This window comes from Heterodontus francisci, chromosome 26, assembly GCF_036365525.1.
Source record: "Heterodontus francisci isolate sHetFra1 chromosome 26, sHetFra1.hap1, whole genome shotgun sequence".
Lineage (NCBI taxonomy): Eukaryota > Metazoa > Chordata > Chondrichthyes > Heterodontiformes > Heterodontidae > Heterodontus > Heterodontus francisci.
In genome coordinates this window covers 33511780-33537197 of record NC_090396.1, presented here as the reverse complement: position 1 = coordinate 33537197, position 25418 = coordinate 33511780, and the positions used below count along the sequence as shown (strand labels likewise).

Below are 25418 nucleotides of genomic sequence, written 5' to 3'. Positions count from 1 at the left end.
TCCGGTTTTTCGAGCTCACTGTAGAGTCCTCGATTGTAGGTAGATCTTGCTTTTCGTTGGGGCCCAGTATTCTTCTTAAACCTTCTTCGCTGTAAGAGACTTTTCTCTCTTGGGGATCATGTGCCTTCAGTAGATTCAGAGGCTTGTGAGAAAGAGATGGGAGCAGGCAGACAGGAGGGGCTGTGGCGAGCCAGCCAGGAGAGATCTTCTCAGTCCAGGAGCATTCTGCTTTCTGCCTAAACTGTTTGTACAAATTCAAAAAACTCAGGCTGCCCAGGTTAGTCATGTGATTAGCTGGTTAAACCATGCCCATTTGTGTATTTGGCCATCTTAGCAGTCAACCTGGAATGCGAGCTCCCCCACCTTCAATGTCTGGTGACCAAATGTCCATTGTGGGTTGAATGTGTTGGGGAATGGTCCTTTGTCCTTTCCAAGCACAGTCTGTTAATATGCAAACGTCTTTCCAGCCAAGGGCCCATTGTGGGTTGAATGCACCAGGGAATGGCTGCTTTGTCCTTCGAAACGCTGTCTGTTAATATGCAAATGTTGTTCATATGCAAATGTCTTTCCAGCCAAGATCTGGCAATTTTTTTTTTCAAAGCAAGTCCTTTCTATAACAGTTTGAAATTTAATGTTCATATGGCAAAATTAATATGCCTCCTGATTGGCAGGTTGGGGCCTGCATGACACGATTAACCCTCACATCTCACATTTACTGGACAACAAGAGAGGAAAAGAAAGATGTGTACATAGGTAGGAGGAGCAAATACCACAAAAGTATTTTATCTGCCAGTTCGTTTGAAGATGGAATCAAGAACTAATATTTAGCAATCTCATCCAGCATGTTATTTTCACTGTGGCAATCTAGCTGCTGTTTAGATCCACACACGGCAGGACGCTTGATGACCAGCACTGACATGATGGGCCGAAGTGCCTATTTCTGTGCTGTATACCTCTATGATACTTGTGCAGAGGACTTAAACGGGATTCAATATCTGGCCTTGGAACACTGTGAATAAATTTTAATCATTCTGGAGTTTGGGCCTGGCATGAACTTTCCTTGTCTTTTCCCGAAGAGGTGATGGCAATGGTGACCCAGAATCCTTAGAGACAGTTTTGTAAAAAGTTTCACATGGCAACATGCCCCTCTGCATGTCTCTCTCAAATGTTGACTGGAAAGACTTTAGCTTCAGTGTGTTCAAAGATGATTGCCCAATTTTGATCCTGTAAAATAACTCAGCTCCATGTTGGGGTTTTCTCATTTTCATTCTGAGGATTGTATCAAATACACCAGTGATCTCCATTCCCAGATATAAGAATGCTCCTTAACTGATTTAAAGGCTCTATGATTTTTCTTTACTCCTCTTCTATCTTTTTAGATTCTTGTTATGTCAATTATATCACTGAGTCAAAACAAATTGGGGACTTGCTTTCAGATTTCTACCAGTGCTGGTTGAGATTACTAGGTGTTGTTTTTTGATTCCACCTTCAATAGAACTTTTGTGGCTTTTGCTCCTCCTACCTATAGATGACAACTAAGACAGCGACCTGAGATGACAGGCTTGCCACCTACACGGAAACATGCTGTGGGGAATATTTATGTGCACGCCTGTATCCTACAACATCAAGGAATTGCATGTTGCATCAAGCTTTATGTCAGCTTAACACTGTTAAAACATCCTATGACTTAAATCATGCAAGAATGCAGCCTCTGCAGAAGAGAAAAAGAAATTTCTATTCATTAAGGATGAAAATGCAAAAACCAATGGATCTTAATTTTGCACTGGAAGTTCAAATCAAACTACTTTGTGCATACTGATAAGAATGCAAAAGGCAGCACAAGTAGTGCTGCTACAACATCAAGCCTAGGTTAGACCAGCATGCAGTATTATACTGTACAGTATCTATGATCTATTGTATAGAATTAGACCAAGAAATATGCAGGAAGGTAAAATGCAAATCATGCTACTTATCCTATTCCAGAATAACAGTGCCTGAAGGTTACTTTAACAAATCAGCTAAAAAGCCTGCTTTATTGCATTTCCCGGAAACTGCACCATATTATACCTATATATCTGGCATTCAAAATTGCAAAAGCATGTTTCCATTATACTAGCATTCACGTACAGTATTATTACAGGGATTTCAGTCATGTGGATAGGCGAGCTGAGATTGCTCTTCTTAGACCAGAGAATGTTAAGGGGAGATGTATTGGAGGTGTTCAAAATTATGAGGGGTTTTGATAGAGTAAATAGGGAGAAACTGTTCCTACTGGTAGGAGGGTCGATAACCAGAAAACACAGGTTCAAAGCAATTGATAAAAGAACAGGAGGGCTGAAGAAGAGACTTTTTAAAAAATTCAGCAAGTTTTGATTATCTGGAATGCACTGCCTGAAAGGGTGGTGGAAGTAGATTCAATCATAATTTTCAAAAGGGAATTGGACAAATACTTGAAAGGTAAAAAGAAATTGCAGGGCTCAGAGGGAAGAGTAGGGGAGCAGGACTAAAGGTGCTAGCACAAGCTTAGTGGGCCAAATGGCCTCCTTCTGTGCTGCTATTGTCTTCGAACCCCATCACAGACTCTGCTCCCTAGCCACCAACTCCAGTCCTCTCCCTGGCAACTGACTGAGGCTGAACCAGACTGTTTGCAACCTTGGTGTCGTACTTGAACCGGAGATGTGTTTTCCACCACAAATCTTTTAAGATCTAATTATGATGGAACCATAATAAACATCAGAAACCTTAATCCAGTGGCACTGCTCAAGCTCCGTTCCCTAGCCACTGCTACCTCACCCTGGAGTGCGGTGTTCCAACATAGACTACATTTAATGAGTTTGTCCATCATTTTAGCAAATTTACTTTATCACATGAGTGAGCGGGTAAAGGTATTACAAAACTTACATATATTGTAATATAAAATATTGTTTGTACTTATGCCTAGTACCTTAAATAAATGCATGCAATTTAATTACTTGCTTATTTTTCCCTCTACCATCTTCAACACATTTTTTTCTATTTATACCAGTATAAAACATACTTTCTCTCCACAATTTCCATTTCTAACTCTTGCTGGAGTGATCATTTCTGTAGCATTGACTGTTTTTCCTACTGTTCAGTCTTCACTAACTAGTATCTCAACAACTGACCGATTGTCAGTCTATATTTAGTTGAATGTCAGCATCAAAGTTCTTCATCGTAATGTCTAGTCCAGGCACCAACATTACTCTCTCAGTATTATAAAAGACCTTCATCTCAAGCTACATCATTAGCGTAGATTTTTAATTTAAGATCTTAAAAGTGTATTAAACAATGATTTTTTAAAACATCTCCTGATCTTCACAGTTGCTGTCTATTTTCTATTATGATACAGTGCATGCAGGTTATTATAGGAGTAGGATAAAAGATAGAACCCCTGCAATGCAACAGACATAATTATTTTTTCCATTAACATTGGAAATATCCAGCATCAAAACTGAAGCAAATTTTCTAACAAGCCGAGGAACCTACACAGAAGGCGAGGTATATATGGGGGAAACTTCCTGCAAGCACCTCTAACATTAGATAAGCAAGTTAATGTGCAACTTGAGTGCTTTCTCCCCAGAATTTTGTACAGTTTTGTGCCTTTGTTATAAGCATTATTTCTGGTTGTATGCATTATACTGAATGAGGGAAGACAATTTCGGCCAAAAACAACTGGACTGGACAGTTTCATGGGACTTGCTATTTTATGAAAGAAAGCTTTGTAGAAACATTGAAAAAAGAATTACTCGGTTTTCAAGTGTTATTCATTCCACATTGGTATTTTTTGTTACCTTTGATACTGTCACACTCACAAGAAATGCAGTGTTGAAGATACAGAACCAAACTGAAGAGTGATAAAAAAAAAATTGATGTTTCCTTTAAAAAGTGGACAATGTGCAGCAAAATGGCCACCAAAGGTCAGGCTGACTAGGCCTGTATATTCAAACTGTCTGGAAAGGACAAAATGATACATTCCAAGCTAAATTTTGTTAATTACACTCATCATGAAACTATCAAGAGACATTCCCGAATTGAATGGGTTCTTTGAAACAAAGAAGGTGTGAAGTAGCAACATGCTGCTCTTTTGTTGGTCACCACAGGGAGAGGGCCATAAGTCTCCTAACAGAGGCATCATGTGAGAGATTTTTTTTTCACCTTAAAAAGTAGCTCTCTGGAGTGGGGGGGGGGGGGGGGGAAAGAGGGAGGCAGGAAAGAAAGATCACATCATCATAAAAAGCCTGTCCAACCGATAGCTGTGAGGGATCCTGCAAAAACCAAAGAATGAGCCCTGCTGCAAATTCTACTCTTCAACTTGGTGTAGCAAAGAACTGAAAGTGACCACCGCCTCCAGACTGAAGTCTCAACCACCAAGAAATCTACAAACAATCCAGGCCTGCAACTTTAAAAGAGAAACTATTCTCCGAGAAAATTTAACAGATTTACCGTGACCCCCGAATACCCACCTCACTTCAAGCCTTTTCCACTCTATCTATTCTTGTGTGTGCGTGTGTGTATGCGCGCATGGGTACCGTTGCAAACATTTTGGGAATGAGTATTGTTCAATAAATAGTTAACCTTCTATTTTAAACCTACAAGAAAACCTATCACTGTCTGTTTATTTGACAAATAAAACACAAGGGCTTAAAACTCTGGTAACAAAAACACTTGCTGTGGTGAGTCGGGAGGTGCACAATGGAAACTACCCACACCCCTTACCACCTGCCAGTAACAACATTTTCTCATTTGTAGTCAATCAGATCGAGCCAATAATGATGTTTTGCCTTACAGTTGCAAAACATCCTTGTGCATTAGTTTTGAGCTGTGACACCTTCAACGCCATACTTTCAGGTGTGGTACTAGAAGTAACACATGTAATTATAAAGGTACTGCATGACATTCAAATGTGAGTCACAATCATAGATAATATAATACAAATTTAGATGCCTCTTCAAAAAACCCTTGCAAAACTGCCCATCCACAACCTCCCTTGCTTCTTCAAAGCACTTTAAAACGTTAACATCTAAACCCAAGCTTATTTTTATGGTCAGGTCAGGAGGAGTCTAAGGGCTTCCCTCTTTTTCCTCTTCTTGTTTGACCACAACAGGTTTAATTCGTTTTTAAAGTGGATGTACTAGCCAATTCAGTAGGTGTTTGATTACTTACTTGCTATGATCATAACAAGAACCAACCAGACAGATTTTATTGAGTTTAACAAAGAAAGAGGTTAACTTTATTGCACTTAAACTGAACTAAGTAAAATAATAAACTATGCTCCAACTTTCACACACACGCAAATAGGTTAGAGAGTGGGTAAGGCTAGATTGGTTGAGTTGGAGTCCATAGAATAAAGGGGTATACAGTCTGTGCAGTTTGGTGATTCGGCTGGCTTCTAGCTGAATTCAGCGGTCTTGAGGCTTTTACTTTGAAAAGATAGATGACTGATTCAGTGGGTCTCTTGGAGACAGCGATGTGGATGATTTCCTCCAAAGGGGTTTCTCATTGTAGCTGGAGTATGTAGAGGTGGTCAGTCAGCAGGCAGGGTTTGAAGCTTGCAAGCTGGAATTGAGAGAGACAGAGACACAGAGACACAGAGAGACAGAGAGAGAGACAGAGAGAGAGACAGAGAGAGAGACAGAGAGACAGAGAGACAGAGAGAGAGAGAGAGAGAGAGACAGAGACAGAGACAGAGACAGAGAGAGAGAGAGAGACAGAGACAGAGAGAGAGACAGAGAGAGAGAGAGAGAGAGAGAGAGAGAGACAGAGAGAGAGAGAGAGACAGAGAGAGAGAGAGACAGAGAGAGAGAGAGACAGAGAGAGAGAGAGAGACAGAGAGAGAGACAGAGACAGAGAGAGAGACAGAGAGAGAGACAGAGAGAGACAGAGAGAGAGAGAGAGAGACAGAGAGAGAGAGAGAGAGACAGAGAGAGAGAGAGAGACAGAGAGAGAGAGAGAGAGACAGAGAGAGAGAGAGAGAGAGACAGAGAGAGAGAGACAGAGAGAGAGAGAGACAGAGAGAGAGAGAGACAGAGAGAGAGAGAGACAGAGGGAGAGACAGAGAGAGGGAGAGACAGAGAGAGAGAGACAGAGAGAGAGAGACAGAGAGAGAGAGACAGAGAGAGAGAGACAGAGAGAGAGAGACAGAGAGAGAGACAGAGAGAGAGACAGAGAGAGAGACAGAGAGAGAGACAGAGAGAGAGAGAGACAGAGAGAGAGAGAGAGAGAGAGACAGAGACAGAGACAGAGAGAGAGACAGAGAGAGAGACAGAGAGAGAGACAGAGACAGAGAGAGAGACAGAGAGAGAGACAGAGACAGAGACAGAGAGACAGAGAGACAGAGAGACAGAGAGACAGAGACAGAGAGACAGAGACAGAGACAGAGAGAGACAGAGAGAGAGAGAGAGAGAGAGAGAGAGAGAGAGAGAGAGAGAGAGAGAGAGTGACCCCCACTTAGGTCTGCATGTGTCAAAGTCCAGATGCTTCTCAACCTGCTGCAGAGAAATACAGCTTGAGACCACAGGGGGGGGGGGGGGGGCTTGTCACATGACAGTTACCCAGTGATTCAAGCATGGTAGTTAGCCGTGTATTTCTTCTTGCTAAAAAGAACAGGCAGTTCCCTTAAACTTCCTGGGTCTTGCTTCTTGCTGGGATGAACAGACATTTCGTCTCCACCTCATAAGCCTTGCAATGTAGATTGGGTGTTGCAAATTAAGTGGCCATTAAACTGCAAGCAAAGTCATCTTTTATCTGTTCCTTTTCAAATTTCTTTCAAAAATATAAATTCAGGTCTCCAATCAGTGGATTAAAGAAAATTATCATTCAACAGAGCACGTTAGCGTGACATTGTTTCCTGCAACTGCCTGTTTGAACCTATCCAATTAGATTTCAATTCCTTGTCAGCACAAAGTAGTCGTAACTAAAGTCTCAAATACCATCCTCTGTGACAGTGATACATTACACTCCCTGAGCCTCTCTATCAGAATCTCCTTGGCCCTTTCTTCCAGATGCTGCCCTTTGGTGACAATAATGCACAGACATGGGTTCAGTTTCCAAGTGTATCTAGTTACTATCCATCTCTACCTTTCCACCACCCCTGTATTGTCAGACTGCTTGTTCAACATTTAGTTAAACATTGGGACAATCCACAATCACTGGCACAAACTCTGATTCCACCCCCGATCCCCTGCCACTATCACAGCCTGATCTAGTCTGCTGGAAAAATTGGCAAATATGTGATCCTGAACTGAGCTTCCATGGCTACTTCCATCTTCATATGGAGGGGCCTCTGCCCCTCCCTTGGTTCACCTGTTGCTGAAATCCTCATCCATACCTTTTTGTCACCTCCAGACTTGGATATCCCAATGATCTCCTCTCCACCCTATTTCACCAGTTCTGAATGGGTCTCCAACAGAAATTACATTATTAGGCAGAACCAAAATATAAAATACTGGTAATCTAACCGACCTTGCTCGATTCCACTCTACCTATCCAAATGTAGCCAAAGTGCTTCTAGAAATGGCATCTTTTTAAATTCCATTACCTCTGGAGGCCCCCACATCCTTGCAGTTCTCCTCTTCCACATCTATGTGCTGCCTCTCAGTGACATCATCCAAAGGCACTGCATAAGAGTCCACATGTATGCCACCAACAAGCTCTACCTTGCTCTCATCTCTCGCGACACCTTCACTAACTGCACTTCTCTCCTGTTAAACACTGGGAAGACCAAAGCCATTGTCTTCAGCATCTGCCAAAAAATGTGTACCCTTGTCACAAATTCCATCCTCCCAAGCACCTGTCTCAGGTTAAAACCAATAATTTGGAATTTCAGCATCAAATCTGAATCCAAATTGATCATTCCCAGAGTGAGGAACATCCTATTAAGGCAGGTTAGGTGTAACCACTGAGCTCATTATTCATTCAGCATTCCTGTAAAGTTTTGATATGATAATTTTTCAGTAAAATATAGCTATTTTGACATAAAAATACAAGTATGGAGCTTCTGAATCTGATTCCAACTTCCCATGCAAAGCAATTGCCTTGTCTGGAATAGCACTTCAGTTTAACACATTGGAGCAATGCACATCATGATGCACAATTAAACCAATAACTATTGGTTCAAATCTGAACCATAGTCAGAGTAATGCTGGTGGGTAGATGTAGATTATGTGTGGCCATGCCATACTTGTCACATGCACGTCTTACTTCCTCCAAATATGGCGCAGCAGAGTGCATCCACAGGCAGACATGTTACACATGATGTCATCCAAATGTGCAGTGATGGCAACAATGTGCATTTATATTGCACTTTTAACATATTAAAGGACAACTTCATTTTTAAATGGAAGCAGAAAACCTAATATGTGCAGTAGATAATGGGACGAGACTCTAAATTTGCCAAGCTTACCTGCATCAGCAGAGTTCTGCCCCAGATTGTAGACATGATAAAGACAGCACTTGGTGCCAACAAAGAAATAATCTGTTGCATGTAGAAGAAAACAGAATCTTTGGTTCAAGAGTCTGTTTAAACAGGGATGATGGTACATAGGAATTCTGGTTAGAATCCAAAAGTGCTACAAACTTGCAAACAGCAAACTTCAAAGGAATTTAATTTCTTTTGACAAACTCTGTAATGAATTTCTACTGTGGGAGTGCTTTCAGGAGAAGACTTCCTGGTCTTTTTGCTGGTATCAGCATCAGTTGGAACAGCCCTCCCTGATATTCATTCATTTTTATTCAAGCATACACCTTCTGGGAACAGGCTGCAAACTTTTTCTGCAGTGGGAATGTTATATGAAGTTACTTAGAACATCTATCAAAGTAATCCAAGGCTGAGAAAGTAACGTGGCTAATTCTACAAATGACATAGACTTCATTAACGTACCAAACGGTAGTTGTTTGACATGACAATTAAGCACACTGTCCTTTCACCTCTGAGCCCTAGATTTGTACCCAGCCCAAACTAAAAGTCTTTAAATAACAAAGACAAGCTCAGTTTCCTAATAACAATCTGTTTCTACTTTGTTTTCTTATGTTTCTCTTTGACAAGCATTATGACTCTGGGGGAACCTCGTCCAGATGTTATATTTAAGTTGCATGTGTATATTGAATGTTCATATGAAGGTATTTGTTGTGTTCACACTAAAGCAGCAGTTGGACACTTTCAGAGTTTCTGAAAAGAAATTCCATGAGTAAATCCTATTTGGTCCTAATCCTCATACTGCAAACAGCACACTGGTGCTTAGGTAATGCATTGCCATTAATATCAAGCCTATTAGTTTTGTTTCTGTAATAATGCATGTCTTGACATGAGAACACAGACCTGAATAAATTCAGAATGATTACATACCCTGAATCAGCATGTTACAAATAGGTTTTCAACTGTAACTTTTGACAGTTGTTGTTTTACCACAGTATGATTGTTTTCTGTGGTTTAGCAAAATACAGATCTTGAAAGCAAAAAAAAAACAAAAATATCCCTGAGCATCAGATGTATTCCATTTGTAATGTGTCAAAATGCTTTCTGAAGAGGAATTTGCTGTTAGCAAGAAAAAAATTGTATTTATTTAACATCTTATAAAGTCCCCAGGTAATCTTAAAATGCTGCACGGTAAAAAAGCCCGAACTGTCCTCTCAGCTGAATGTAAAAGATCTCACAGCACCATTCAAAGAATAGCAGGGGGGTTCTCCTGGTGTCTGGACAACATTTATCCTTTAACCACACTGAACACAAATGGTCTGGTCATTTATTTAATTGCTGCTCATGGCATTTGGTATTTCTTTAAAGTACTTCACTGGCTGTAAAGCTCTTTGGGATATCCTAAGGTTCTGAAAAGCACTGTATAAATGCCAGTCTTTCCTTCTTTCACACCCATGCAGTGTAAATTATATGAATGGCAAGATAATCTGTTTTGGATGGTATGGATTGAGGAATTGATATTGGCTAGGAATCAGAGAACTGCCTCCTCTCCTTCAAATTTTATCATGGAATATTTTTCATCCACCAGAACAGGCAGGTAACTGGATGAAGGTTCTTATTTCATCTGAAAGACAGCATTTTCAATTATGGAGCATTGCCTCAGTATGACACTGAAATGTCTTAAATCATGCGCTCAGGTCCTAGATTGGCATTGTAACCCATAACCTTCTGAGTCAGGGGTGAAGGCTAGCAATGAGTCAAACTGATTAACCCTAATTAATTATGTAACTACAACTGTACCAATAAAGTATTGTTCAGTTTTGCAGTGGAATGATGCACTGACAGTTTCTTTTTAAGGTTCACTGTAGAATGATAACCTGCATCAGTAAAGATCAATGTAAGAGACATGCGTTTGCATTTGAAGTTGAAGGTCTTTAAATAAGAATATTTGTTACTTCACGTTAGTCTCCACATGCAAACCTGACATGAATATTCAGGCATAGCTCTACGAAGTGTCACGCACAACAATGACCTGAAACTTGCAATGTCAGGTTAGAAGTAGCAAAACATATTAGCTATTATGGACAGTCTGCACTGTAGGCTAATTGAGAGAAAATGTAAATTCTTGTTACATGCAGATATAATTATACTTATGTACTTTATAATGATGGAAAATTATTAAAAATTTGTCAATATGATCGATCTATGGTGAAAGGAACACTCCCGTCTCACATGCACAAGTTAATTCCATCACATTTGTATGACAGTGCAAAATCTTGCATTCCTACCCCATGCCTCCTGTTGAACCATCTGATTTCAATTCCTCCTCCAAGTTCATTTAATTACTCAGCTATTCTAAGAATTGATGCACATCTAGAAGCTGGTAATCAGCCATGACAGAAATAGCAAGGAGCACTCCCAGAATTTAAAAATAAGCTGCAAATTTATTTGCACAAAACTGAAGGCCTGAAAATACAGGGCTGAGCACATCCAGATCTTGCGGATATCTTGAGTTCCCACACTTTCAGCTGAACCTTTCAGCATAAAAAGAGGCATGTGCAATGCACACTTGCATTTTGGCAAATTTGAACTTAAGTGGCTCAGTAGTTGCTTAACAAATGGCTCATTTTAGCACAGATATAGGCTGTTTCATCACAATGGCATACTTATTATCTGTGGGAATATTTCCTTTGAAAGGATTTATGTGATTTTGTAAGAAGTGAAATCAGATATCACATACTCTTGGCAGGATGTTGCAACAAATAGAGCTGAGAGTTCCTGTTTGAGTACACAATATAAGTAGGAATGGATAATATTACAGTATCTTATACATACCATGCTCCAATATCTCCTCGACTGTCTGTAGTGTAATCATTCATACAATCTAAAAGGGTATTATAGATCTGGGACACATTACTTCGACAGATGACCTGATCACATGGCCCATCTTTGTTCACACCCACTGTCTTACAGACTCTAGGTCAAAACATTGGGAAAAATAGATTAGAAAATAACCCAACAACTAAAAGTTCAATTTAATAATGAGTTGCATTTTGTTTACACACTAAACGGTATCTATTTGTAATTTTTATATTTAGTTTCTTCCTCCATTTCCTAGTTTCCCAGCCCACCTACCATCCAGGACAAGAAGCTAACAGATCCTTGCTGCCTTGAGCTGGCTACAAGAAGGCCAATAAGCTTCAGGCTAGATATAACGTTTGTTCTATTCTTTTCCTCCCCACAGCAGTATAGATAAATACTGATGTAGATCAACCATCCAATCATCTTTGTGTGCTTAAATAAGAAGACTATTTTTAGAAACTGACCAAGAATATTTGCTACTTGTTCTGAAAGCAACTAAGCATTATTTTGTTTCTGAAGTGCAGCACAAAAACAAATTGACCGATCATTCTAATGAATGAGCCGTACCACTTACTTTGCATTACATAATGAAATTCATATTAGAATTATTGTCTGGGATGCATAAAGTAAGCAAAAGCAGCCAGCCTGTGTAAATATATTGTAATTTAGTTTATAAAAACAGAAAATGCTGGAAATGCTCAGCAGGTCTGACAGTATCTGAGGAGAGACATAACAGAGTTAACATTTCACGTCGACAACCCTTCATCAGAACTGATGAAAGGTCATCAATCTGAAACAATAACTGCTTCTCTCTCCACAGACGCTGCGAGACGAGCATTTTCTGTTTTTATTTCAGATTTCCAGCATCTGAAGTAATTTGCTGTGTTGTAAGTTAGTACATTGGTCTGAATAAATCACAATAATCCATACTGCGCAATGGCTTTCAGTGCATCCCTTCTCGCTTCTGCAAAGGTGGTATCTTTCACTGTCATCCAGGTGACTCTCTGTAGTCCTTCTAATACCTGCAACAAGACAAAAGATAATGAGTAGTGAGAATTATCCAAATACAAATGGGGAAACATTCATAACTGGCCAATACTATTGCATTGCAGTAAAATTAATATGATTGTGCATTTCAATTTGAAGAACTATATAACAGATCAAACAAATATACTAAACAGACAATTTTGTTTTAAAAATGGAACACTTTACTACTGGTAATGAGGATAATTAAACAACTGAAGCAGATTCCTGCTAATGAGCAATGAGACTTTTCATTAGCTAAATTAATTTCACAAATCAGCATTACAGTCCACCACATGCATGTGACTATGTTATCAGTAGACTATTTTATATCAGTGAAATTATTAATAAATCTTCATTTCAGTGAGAATAGTACTACTGTGATGTTATAAAATTGATTTCTAAATTTAAGAATGCTTACTTTCCAGTTTTGTTGTAAGCAGACAGAAAAATTCTAAGATTTAGCATTGTGCACACAAAAAACCCCTCTGATATTCGCTGGTTTAAAGAAGTTAATTAGCAAAATTAGATATAGCGTGATGGGTGATGAACATTTTTGTTTCATCTTACCAAGTTGCCTGTGGCATTGTCTAGATAGTTGAGCATGTATTTTTTTTTAAACACAATACAGGATTGTGAGAGAGTTGGGAGGAAAACTTTAGAAGCTTCCTTTAGAGGGTTGGGCAACAGCTAGCAAAACTTGTTTTTAGGCAGAAGCAGACAATTTTTAAGGCTAGACAGCCCTAGAGCACAAACCCACAACTAATAATGCCTGTAAGTCAGGTCTTCCAGTACCCGTATTTCATCCATTCAAAGAAAGAATTTAACAAACAAAAAGCATACACTTTGGTATAAGTTTGTTAAGAGCAGAGCTGAGGGAGAAGAGTCCCAATAGTGGACTACAGCAGTGGAGGGGAATGAGACAGTTGACTGTGTTGAAAGCAGCAGGAAGGGTGATAAGGATGAGGAGAAATATGGAACCAATATTACAATCACAAAGATGTTTATGATTTTGACCATGTGGCGTCAGTACTGTGGCCAGTGTGGAAAGGTCCAAAAGGAGGAGCTATGTGAGAAGCACAGTTGCAAAGCTACCTTTGGTTCCAGGACTTTGGAAAGGAAGGGAATGTTTGAGATAGGGTGGTAGAAAACGTGGAGGGCTTTACAGATAGGCCGAATGTGAAGGGATTTAACGATATGCTGAATAGGACAAAAATACTATAATCTTTCATTAAATTATATTACTATTCAACATATAACACAAAAATCATCAGGATTCTGGCACAGCTGGAATGCTTCCCTCATCAATTGGGCCGGATGAATGAACTACTTTCCAGCTCTGGCAATTAGAAGATCAAATCAGCTCCTCAGCTTCCAAGTAACATCAATACATTCAGCCTATTTTAATTTCCCACCCAGCTGGGAGAGGATGAGGTCCTAAAAGCAGAATATAGGGAGTTAGAAAGTAAGTTGAAAAGAAGGACCTCAAAGGTAGTGATCTCAGGATTACTACCAGTGCCACGTGCTAGTCAGGGTAGAAATAGCTAGATATATCAGATGAATACGTGGCTGAAGAGATGGTGTGAGGGGGAGGGTTTTAGATTCCTGGGACATTGGGACCGGATCTGGGGGAGGTGGGACCAGTCCAAACTGGATGGGTTACACCTGGGCAGGACCAGGACTGATATCTTAGGGGGAAGTATTTGCCAGAGTGGTTGGGAAGGGTTTAAACTAAAATGGCAGGGGGATGGGAACCTTTGCGGCACAGTGGCGCAGTGGTTAGCACCGCAGCCTCACAGCTCCAGGGACCCGGGTTCGATTCCGGGTACTGCCTGTGTGGAGTTTGCAAGTTCTCCCTGTGTCTGCGTGGGTTTTCTCCGGGTGCTCCGGTTTCCTCCCACAAGCCAAAAGACTTGCAGGTTGATTGGTAAATTGGCCATTATAAATTGCCCCTAGTATAGGTAGGTGGTAGGGAAATATAGGGACAGGTGGGGATGTTTGGTAGGAACATGGGATTAGTGTAGGATTAGTATAAATGGGTGGTTGATGTTCGGCACAGACTCGGTGGGCCGAAGGGCCTGTTTCAGTGCTGTATCTCTAATCTAATCTAATTTGCAAGGAGTCAGAGGAGGGGGGGATCAAAGGCAAGAACAAAAGACAGTAAGTGGAATAAGAAAAGTGATGGGCATAGAAATCAAGGGCCAGAATCAAACATGGCCACAGTGAAAAATAGTGGGAAGGGGATAAGTAACGTTAAAAAGAAAAGCCTAAAGGCTTTGTGCCTTAACGCGTGGAGCATTCGCAATAAAGTGGATGAATTAATCACGCAAATAGATGTAAACGGGTATGATATAGTCGGGATTACGGAGACATGGCTGCACGGTGACCAGGGATGGGAAATGAGCATCCAGGGGTATTCAGTATTTAGGAAGGACAGACAAAAAGCAAAAAGGCGGTGGAGTTGCATTGCTGGTTAAAGAGGAAATTAACGCAATAGCGAGGAAGGATATTAGCTCTGACGATGTGGAATCTGTATGGGTAGAGCTGAGAAATACTAAGGGGTAAAAAACGTTAGTGGCTGTTGTATATAGACCCCCAAACAGTAGTGGTGATGTTGGGAATGGCATTAAACAGGAAATTAGAGACGCACGCAATAAAGGAACATCTGTAATTATGGGTGATCTTAATCTGCATGTAGATTGGGTAAATCAAATTAGTCACAATACCGTAGAGGAGGAATTCATGAAGTGTAAGCGCATTGCACTGCTGTACTACAAGAAAGCCCCCAGCAAGTTAACATCCGTAGCACTTAAAGCTGCCAGAAGCGCTGCACAAAGAACAGCCAGGCGCTGCGCAAATGACTACTGGCAACACCTATGCAGTCATATCCAGCTGGCCTCTGACACAGGAAATGTCAGAGGGACGTATGATGGCATTAAGAGAGCTTTAGGGCCAACCGTCAAGAAGATCGCCCCCCTCAAATCTAAATCAGGGGACACAATCACTGACCAACGCAAACAAATGGACCGCTGGGTGGAACACTACCTAGAACTGTACTCCAGGGAAAATGTTGTCACTGAGTCCGCCCTCAATGCAACCCTGTCTCTGCCAGTCATGGATGAGCTGGACGAACAGCCAACAAAATCAGTACTCAGTGATGCCACTGATTCTCTAGCCAGTGGAAAAGCCCCTGGGAAGGACGGCATTACCCCTGAAATAATCAAGAGTGCCAAGCCTGCTATACTTTCAGCTCTGCACGAACTGCTTTGCCTGTGCTGGGATGAGGGAGCAGTACCACAGGACATGCGTGATGCCAATATCATCACCCTCGATAAGAACAAGGGTGACCGCGGTAACTGCAACAACTACCGTGGAATCTCCCTGCTCAGCAAAGTGGGGAAGGTCTTCGCTCGTGTCGCTTTAAACAGGCTCCAGAAGCTGGCTGAGCGTGTCTATCCTGAGGCACAGTGTGGCTTTCGAGCAGAGAGATCCACCATTGACATGCTGTTCTCCCTTCGCCAGCTACAGGAGAAATGCCGTGAACAACAGATGCCCCTCTAAGTTGTTTTCATTGATCTCACCAAAGCCTTTCACCTCGTCAGCAGAAGTGGTCTCTTCAGACTACTAGAAAAGATTGGATGCCCACCAAAGCTACTAAGTATCATCTCATTCCATGACAATATGAAAGGCACAATTCAGCCTCATCAGACCCCTTCCCAATCCTGAGTGGCGTGAAACAGGGCTGTGTTCTCGCACCTACACTGTTTGGGATCTTCTTCTCCCTGCTGCTCTCACATGCATTCAAGACCTCAGAAGGAATTTTCCTCCACTCAAGATCAAGTGGCAGGTTGTTCAACCTTGCCCGTCTAAAAGCGAAGACCAAAGTATGAAAAGCCCTGATCAGGGAACTCCTCTTTGCTGATGATGCTGCATTAACATATCACACTGAAGAGTGTCTGCAGAGACTCATCGACAGGTTTGCGGCTGCCTGCAATGAATTTGGCCTAACCATCAGCCTCAAGAAAACGAACATCATGAGACAGGACGTCAGAAATGCCCCATCTATCAATATCGGCGATCACAGTCTGGAAGTGGTTCAAGAGTTCACCTACCTAGGCTCAACTATCACCAGTAACCCGTCTCTCGATGCAGAATTAAACAAGCGCATGGGAAAGGCTTCCTCTGCTATGTCCAGACTGGCCAAGAGAGTGTGGGAAAATGGCGCACTGACACAGAACACAAAAGTTCAAGTGTATCAAGCCTGTGTCCTCAGTAATAAAAGCAAAATACTGCGGATGCTGGAAATCTGAAACAAAAACAAGAAATGCTGGATTCACTCAGCAGGTCTGGCAGCATCTGTGGAAAGAGAAGCAGAGTTAACGTTTCGGGTCAGTGACCCTTCTTCGGAACGGAGAACGGAGTTCCGAAGAAGGGTCACTGACCCGAAACGTTAACTCTGCTTCTCTTTCCACAGATGCTGTCAGACCTGCTGAGTGAATCCAGCATTTCTTGTTTCTGTGTCCTCAGTACCTTGCTCTACGGCAGCGAGGGCTGGACAACGTACGTCAGCCAAGAGCGACGTCTCAATTCATTCCATCTTCGCTGCCTCCAGAGAATCCTTGGCATCAGGTGGCAGGACCGTATCTCCAACACAGAAGTCCTCGAGGCGGCCAACATCCCCAGCATATACACCCTACTAAGCCAGCGGCGCCTGAGATGGCTTGGCCATGTGAGCCACATGGAAGATGACAGGATCCCCAAGGACACATTGTACAGCGAGCTCGTCACTGGTACCAGACCCACCGGCCGTCCATGGCTCCGCTTTAAAGACGTCTGCAAACGCGACATGAAGTCCTGTGACATTGATCACAAGTCATGGGAGTCAGTTGCCAGCGATCACCAGAGCTGGTGGGCAACCATAAAGGCGGGGCTAAAGCATGGCGAGTCGAAGAGACTTAGCAGTTGGCAGGAAAAAAGACAGAAGCGCAAGGAGCGAGCCAACTGTGTAACAGACCCGACAACCAATTTTATCTGCAGCACCTGTGGAAGAATCTGTCACTCTAGAATTGGCCTTTATAGCCACTCCAGGCGCTGCTCCGCAAACCACTGACCACCTCCAGGTGCTTACCCATTGTCTCGCGAGACAAGGAGGCCAAAGACAGACAGATACGGGATGGTTTTTTGGACCAATGCGTTGAGGAACCAACTGGAGAACAGGCCATTCTAGACTGGGTATTGTGTAATGAGAGAGGAATAATTGACAATCTAGTTGTGCGTGACCCCTTGGAGATGAGCGACCATAATATGATAGAATTCTTCAAGATGGAGAGTGACGCACTTGATTCTGAGACTAGGGCCCTGATTCTTAATAAAGGAAATTACGAAGGTATGAGGCCCGAGTTGGCTATGATGGATTGGGAAATGTTACTTAAAGGGATGACGGTGGATAGGCAATGGCAACCATTCAAAGAGCGCATGGATGAACTGCAACAATTGTTCATTCCTGTCTGGTGCAAATGTAAAACGGGAAAGGTAGCCAAACCATGGCTTACAAGGGAAATTAGAGATAGCATTAGATCCAAGGAAGAGACATACAAATTCGCCAGAAAAAAAAACAGACCTGCGGATTGGGAGCAGTTTAGAATTCAGCAAAGGAGGACCAAGGGATTGATTAAGAAGGGGAAAATAGAGTAGGAGAGTAAGCTTGCGGGGAACATAAAAACTGACAAAAAACATAAAAAAATTGGCAAGTCATGTTGCAGCTGTACAGAACCTTAGTTAGGCCACACTTAGAATATTGCGTGCAATTCTGGTCGCCACACTACCAGAAGGACGTGGAGGCTTTGGAGAGGGTACAGAGGAGGTTTACCAGGATGTTGCCTGGTCTGGAGGGCATTAGCTATGAGGAGAGGTTGGAAAAACCCAGATTGTTTTCACTGGAACGACGGAGGTGGAGGGGCGACATGATAGAGGTTTACAAAGTTATGAGCGGCATGGACAGAGTGGATAGTCAGAAGCTTTTTCCCAGGGTGGAAGAGTCAATTACTAGGGGACATAGGTTTAAGGTGTGAGGGGCAAAGTTTAGAGGGGATGTGCGAGGTAAGTTTTTTTTTTTTTTACACAGAGGGTGGTGAGTGCCTGGAACTTGCTGCCAGGGGAGGTGGTGGAAGCAGATACGATAGCGACGTTTAAGAGACATCTTGACAAATATATGAATAGGAAGGGAATAGAGGGATATGGGCCCCGGAAGTGCAGAAGGTGTTAGTTTAGGCAGGCATCAAGATCGGCGCAGGCTTGGAGGGCCGAATGGCCTGTTCCTGTGCTGTATTGTTCTTTGTTCTGTTCTTTGACTGAAAAAGTTTCTATAGGTATGTGAAGAGAAAAAGATTGGTGAAGACAAATGTAGGTCCCTTACAGACAGAAACAGGGAAATTTATTATGCGGAACAAAGAAATGGCTCACCAACTAAATGCATACTTTGGTTCTGTCTTCACAAAGGAGGACACAAATATCATACCAGAAAGGTTGGGGAACACAGGGTTTAGTGAGAGGGAGGAATTGAAGGAAATCAGTATTAGTAGAGAAATGGTATTGGGGAAATTGATGGGATTGAAGACCGATAAATCCCCAGGGCCAGATAATCTACATCCCAGAGTACTTAAGGAAGTGGTCCTAGAAATAGTGGAATCATTTGTGGTCATCCTTCAAGATTCTATAGACTCTGGAACAGTTCCGACAGATTGGAGGGTAGCTACTGTAACCCCACTATTTAAAAAGGGAGGTAGAGAGAAAACAGGGAAGTATAGACCAGTCAGCCTGATGTCGATAGTGGGAAAATTTTAGAGTCCATGATCAAAGATTTTATAGCAGAGCACTTGGAGAACAGTGGTAGAATCAGACAGAGTCAGCATGGATTTACGAAAGGGAAATCATGCTTGACAAATCTACTAGAATTCTTCGAGGATGTAACGAGTAGAGTTCATGAGGGACAGCCAGTGGATGTGGTTTATTAGGACTTTCAGAAGGCTTTCGACAAAGTCCCACATAAGAGATTAGCATGTAAAATTGAAGTGCCTGGGATTGGGGGTAGTGTATTGCGATGGATAGAAAATTGGTTGGCAGACAGGAAACAAAGAGTGGGAATAAATGGGTCTTTTTCAAATGGCAGGCATTGACTAGTGGGGTACCGCAGGGGCTGGTGCTAGGACCCCAGCTATTCACAATATATATTAATGATTTAGATGAGGGAACTAAATGTAATACCTCCAAATTTGCAGATGACACAAAACTGGGTGGGAGGGTGAGTTGTGAGGAGGATGCAGAGAGGCTTCAGGGTGATTTGGACAAGTGATGTAAGTGAGCAAATGCATGGCAGATGCAGTATTATGTGGATAAATGTGAGGTTATCCACTTTGGTAGCAAAAACAGGAAGACAGATTATCTGAAATAAACTATAAACTGAGAGAGGGGAATATGCAACGAGACCTGGGTGTTCTCGTACACCAGTCACTGAAGGTAAGCATGCAGGTTCAACAGGCGGTAAAAAAGCCAAATGATATGTTGGCCTTCATAGCGAGAGGATTTGAGTACAGGAGCAGGGATGTCTTGCTGCAATTATACAGGGCCTTGGTGAGGCCACACCTGGAATATTGTGTGCAGTTTTGGTCTCCTTATCTGAGGAAGGATGTTCTTGCTATAAAGGGAGTGCAGCGAAGGTTTACCAGACTGATTCCTGGGATGGTGGGATTGACATATGAGGAGAGATTGAGTCAGTTAGGATTATATTAGCTGGAGTTCAGAAGAGCGAGGGGGGATCTCATAGAAACCTATAAAATTCTAACAGGACTTGACAGGGTAGATGCAGGATGGTCCCGATGGTGGGGGAGTCCAGAACCAGGGGTCATAGTCTAAGGATACGGGGTAAACCTTTCAGGACTGAGATGAGGAGAAATTACTTCACCCAGAGTGATGAGCCAGTGGAATTCGCTACCACAGAAAGCAGTTGAGGCCAAAACATTGTCTGTTTTCAAGAAGGAGTTAGATATAGCTCTTGGGACGAAAGGGATCAAAGAATATGGGGAGAAAACGGGAACAGGTTACTGAGTTGGATGATCATAACGAATGGCAGAGCAGGCTCGAAAGGCCGAATGGCCTACTCCTGCTCCTATTTTCTATGTTTCCATGAGAGAATGCCCAACTCCTAAAAATTTGCAAGACTGGTTAAGTCTGTTTCCTAATTGGTAAAAAAAATGTTTTCCTGTTCTCCAAACCCAGGAATTATTAACAACTTGAAGCTGCTAGAGGGCAAATGAAGGAAGAAACTGGCAGGAGCTCACAGGTGGATCAAAGATGCTCGTGAGCCACATTTCACTACAGCCACCTTAGACATTGCTCAACAACTCTCCTACTGTAAATTCTCTAGTGGACTTCTAACTTGTATCAAACTGCTTTAATTTAGACAAAGTGCTGCAGCCCTCACCCACTCCAGATCCATTACTGACATCACCCGCATCCTCCCAAAACTCCATATCTACTGTGTAATTTTCAAAATTCCAATCATTGTTTTTAAATCTCTCTACTGCCTCACCCAACCCTATATGTTTCCTCCCTTACATCCCTGCACACATCCTCTGCTTCTCGAACAGCAAACCTCTCCTTGCCCTTGCTCCTTTTGCTCCACCATCAGCTGCTGTTAGTTCAGCCATTGCATTTCTGCTACCTCAAACTCTTTACCCAGTTCTCTCCACCTTGTCATTTCCCTCTGCATTTTAAAAAAAAACTTAAAACCCTCCTCTTTAACCAGGCCTACTTCATCTTGCCCATTCTCCTTTCTTTGCCACGCTTAGTGTCTGTGTCCTTTTCCTCCGTATGGCAAAGCACTCAGACATCCTCCTGCATGTCAGGAGCAGTATACAGGTGCAAGTTTTTGTTCCGAAGAAGGGTCACTGACCCGAAACGTTAACTCTGCTTCTCTTTCCACAGATGCTGCCAGACCTGCTGAGTGATTCCAGTATTTCTTGTTTTTGTTGTGCAAGTTTTTGTTGTTGTTGTTGTTGTTCATAGTTCCTTCCTTTGCTTTTTGTACTCCACTAACTTACCTGGTATGTTTTTCCTACATCATTAATTAGACATCTATGTGCAAAAGGTATATACATTTTAAAACATTTGTTCAAGTTCAAATACAGTGGAACGTAGCACAGTCACTACATTATATATCTGCCCTGACAAATTATCCATTTCAGTTCAGTCTAGCCTATAGAGAAATCAAAACAAAGTGCTTTAATCAGATGGAGTGATGCTACTATGTATCTGGCTATACCTTGATAAAAAGTTTATGTTTAAGTTAACTTTAGGGGTGTATTATTTTAATGCTATTCATTGGGAAACTTTTAAAGAAGTTTTTAAAGACACTGACCATGTTGTATTTTTACGAAGAATCATTTGACTATTCTAGCAAAATAAATTCTTAAAAAGCACTGCCAATTACAGAATGGAAACACTTAAAATCTTTGCAATGACAAGGTCTGCTCAACACAGAAATGAAAGATATCGCGAACCAGCATGTCTAATCTATATTTTATAAAACATTTTATTAATTAGTTGCTAATGTATAAAGATCTTTAATCTTACCTGGTGTAGTTTGCCATTGAGCATAAATTTAGGAAGTGCACCCAATGCCAAGGAAAACCCACAACGAGACATTTCTTCAGAACGTTGAAGCTCTGAAATATATTTGTCCACTAGTTTATCTAAAGAAAATGTAACATTAGGGGGAAAAAAATTAATACCTTGCCACCTGATTTGAACAGTCACTAGTGATTTTAATAACATGTTGCATGCCACTCAAAGGCAATATTCTGCCCTATCACAAGTTTTACTACGGGAATTAGGCACAAATATGATTGATGTCAAATTTCCATTGGAGCAGTGAAGGCTCAACAGCAATTGAATAGGCATTTTTATAATTACAATAAGTTTTTATAGGTTGGAATAGGGAAAGACTATTTGCCCTACTTCGGGCAACAGCGTCTTGGGAGTTATCAACTTAAAATTGTCACAGAGTGGAGAGAGGTTAAGAGAAATTTCTTTGTGCAGAAAGTTGTTGGAACATGAAATTTTTGCCAAAAAATTAGTTGAAATCATGAACTTTGCATCTTTTAAAGGAAAAATGGATAAATATTTGAATCAGATGAAGGTTCAGGGCTATAGGAAAAGAGCAGGGCGCTGAGATTAGTTTTGCATTACTCTAGTAATGAGCCAACATAAGCACAATGGGACATGTTGGGCTCTGTAATTCATGAGGGGTACGTTGACCAGATAAAGGAGCATCCCAATAGCAGATGAACTGCTTTGTCTGAAACCAAGCAGTCTATACAAAGTGCCAGTAATTATAAAAAGGTAAGGACATTCTAACTTGGAGTTGCAGAAAAATGGGCATGTGTTTGGGTGGTAACAACATGTTCAAGAATTTGAGGAAAGAGAATTTATGGATGGAGAGGTGGTAAGCAACAATAGAGGGACATTGAGTGTGTTTTTAAGAATTATGATGGTGTTTGGAACACGAGAGGAACATTATCGGAGGAATGGAAAACATTCATCAGCCGTGGCTCAGTTGGTAGCACTCTCACCTCTGAGTCAGAGGTCGTGGATTCAAGTCCACTCCAGGACTTGAAAACAGCAATCTACGCACACCAGTGCAGTACTGAGGGAATGCTGCAGTGTCATTTTAAAACTCTCACCCTTGCTTTTAAAGTCACTCCATGGCCTCACTCCCTCCCTATCCCTGTAATATCCTCCAGCCTCACAACCCTCAGAGATCTGCGCTCATCTAATTCGGACCTCTTGAGCATCCCTGATTTCAACTACTCCACCATCGGTAGCCATTCCTTAGCAACACAGGAATATAGGAGCAGGAATAGGCCATTCAGCCTGTCTAGCCTGCTCCGCCATTCAATTAGATCATGGCTGAACATATACCCCAACGCCACTTTCGGGCGCTATCCCCTATCCCTTGATGTCATTAATATCCAGATATCTATTGATTTCTGTCTTGAACATGCTCAATGATTGATCTTCCACAGCCCTCTGGGGTAGAGAATTCCAAAAATTCTCAGTGAAGAAATTCCTCCTCATCTCAGTCTTAAATGGCTTCCCCTTATTCTGAGATTATGTCCCCTGGTTCTAGACTCACCAGCCGGAGGAAATATCCTATCGACATCCACCTTGCCACATCCTATAAGAATTTTGTAAGTTGCAATGAGATCACCTCTCATTCATCGAAACTCTAAAGAATACAGGCCCAGTTTCCTCAATCTCTCCTCATAAGACAATCCCTCCATCCCAGGAATTAATCCAGTGAACCTCTGTTGCACTCCCTCTGTGGCAAGTATAACCTTCCTTAGATGAGGAGATCAAAACTGTACACAATACTCCAGCTGCAGTCTCACCAAGGCTCTATACAATTGCAGCAAGACTTCTTTACTTATGTACTCAAAACCCCTTGTGATGAAGGCCAACATACCATTTGTCTTCCGAATTGCTTGCTGCACCTGCAAGCTAGCTTTTAGTGGCTCATGAACAAGGACACCCAGGTCCCTTTGGACATTAACACTTGCCAACTCTCACCATTTAAGAAACAAAGTGACTCCTGACAGTGCAGTGGCCCGGTGATGTCATCAGAGTGCTCCAAGCTGCGCACATGCGCAGCCTACGTCTTGCCAGGGCTAAGTGGCACATGCGAGGGATGACATCATCACCTAGTGCCAACATCATCGCGTACCCACGCCTGGTCAGTCTTCGCGCATGCGCCTGGTCTTCGTACATGCACGATAAAGCGGCATCGGGTATCGAGCCCCCCACTGGGCTCGAGGGAGCGGCTGAATGGGATATTTTGAGGCCGGAGCTCGATCCTTACCACTCACTCCCCCCAACTCAGCTACTCAGTCCCGCCCCACTGGCCGCTTTCCCCCCTCGGCAACTCGCTCCAGGCCTTGACGCTTTTTCCCCCTCCCTCCTGCTGGCCACTTCCCCCCAGACCTCACTGTTTCTCTCCCCATTCCCCTGGCCGATTGTTCCCCGCTCCTCACTTCATCCCATCCCGCTCTCCGGCTGCTCACTCCCCGTTTCCCCTCCCCCCTCCAGCTGCTATCTCCAGGCTGCGTCGCTTCCCTCCCCTCGGCCACTCGCTCCTACATCGCCCCGTCACCCATCGCGGGTTTCCATCCAACATAATGTAAGGTTAGTTTGCTAGAACTAACCAGCCATAAGCATTTCCTGTGATAAATTGAGCAGCGCCATCTTTAATCCTGGCAGCTGCCTGAACGTCGCAGTGACGTTCCAGTGGAAGAGGCTGCATTTGCACATGTGCTAATATTGCGCCACCTAGTGGTTGCGTTGTCAGCAAATGCAGCTTTTAAGAAATACTCTGTCTTTGTTTTTTCTACCAAAGTGGATAACTTCACACTTATTCACATGATATTACATCTGCCATGTTCTTGCCCATTCACTTAGCCAGTCCAAGTCACCTTGAAACTTCCTTGCATCCTCCTCACAACTTACATTCCCACCTAGTTTTGTCATCAGTAAAATCAGCATTCAGCTGTCCAGGTTCTAAGTTCTGGAATTCCCTCCCTAAATCTCTCTTCTCTTTTAAGATAATCCTTAAAGCCTACCTCTTTGACCAAGCATGTGGCCATCTGCCCTAATATTACCTTATGAGGCTCGATATCCAATTTGGCTTCATAATGCTTCTGTGAAGTGCCTTGGGACATTTTATTACATTAAAGGCACTATATAAATACGAGCAATTTTTGCTGTCAGAGGTGCCGACTTTTGGATGAGACATGAAATTGAGGCCCGTCTGCCATCTCAGGTGGACATAAAAGAACCCACAGCATTATTTCGAAGAGTTATATGCTATGGGGTTGTGTTATAAAAGATCATTTTTATAACAGGTTTATTGCTTGTGAGTTAAACATAAATACATACCTAACTTAACAACATCTGTCACACTCTTCACATACAGGAATCATTTAAGTGCTTTATGCTGAGGTGAAAACATGGTGGGTGCTGAGCAGGATGGAAGGGGAAAATAGAAAAG

General features: G+C 42.2%; 1 protein-coding gene across 2 annotated transcripts in view; it reads right to left on the bottom strand.

Moving 5' to 3' along the window:
- tbcd (tubulin folding cofactor D) overlaps positions 1 to 25418 on the bottom strand; it is a 370097-nt gene that overhangs the window by 72619 nt on the left and 272060 nt on the right. For both annotated transcript variants that reach the window (XM_068057991.1, XM_068057992.1), the window contains exons 27-29: positions 21950 to 22068; positions 12227 to 12318; positions 11270 to 11410 (exon numbers count right to left, since the gene is read on the bottom strand). In XM_068057991.1, the coding sequence (XP_067914092.1) occupies positions 11270 to 11410; positions 12227 to 12318; positions 21950 to 22068 (352 nt within the window). The remainder of the gene's footprint in view (positions 1 to 11269; positions 11411 to 12226; positions 12319 to 21949; positions 22069 to 25418) is intronic.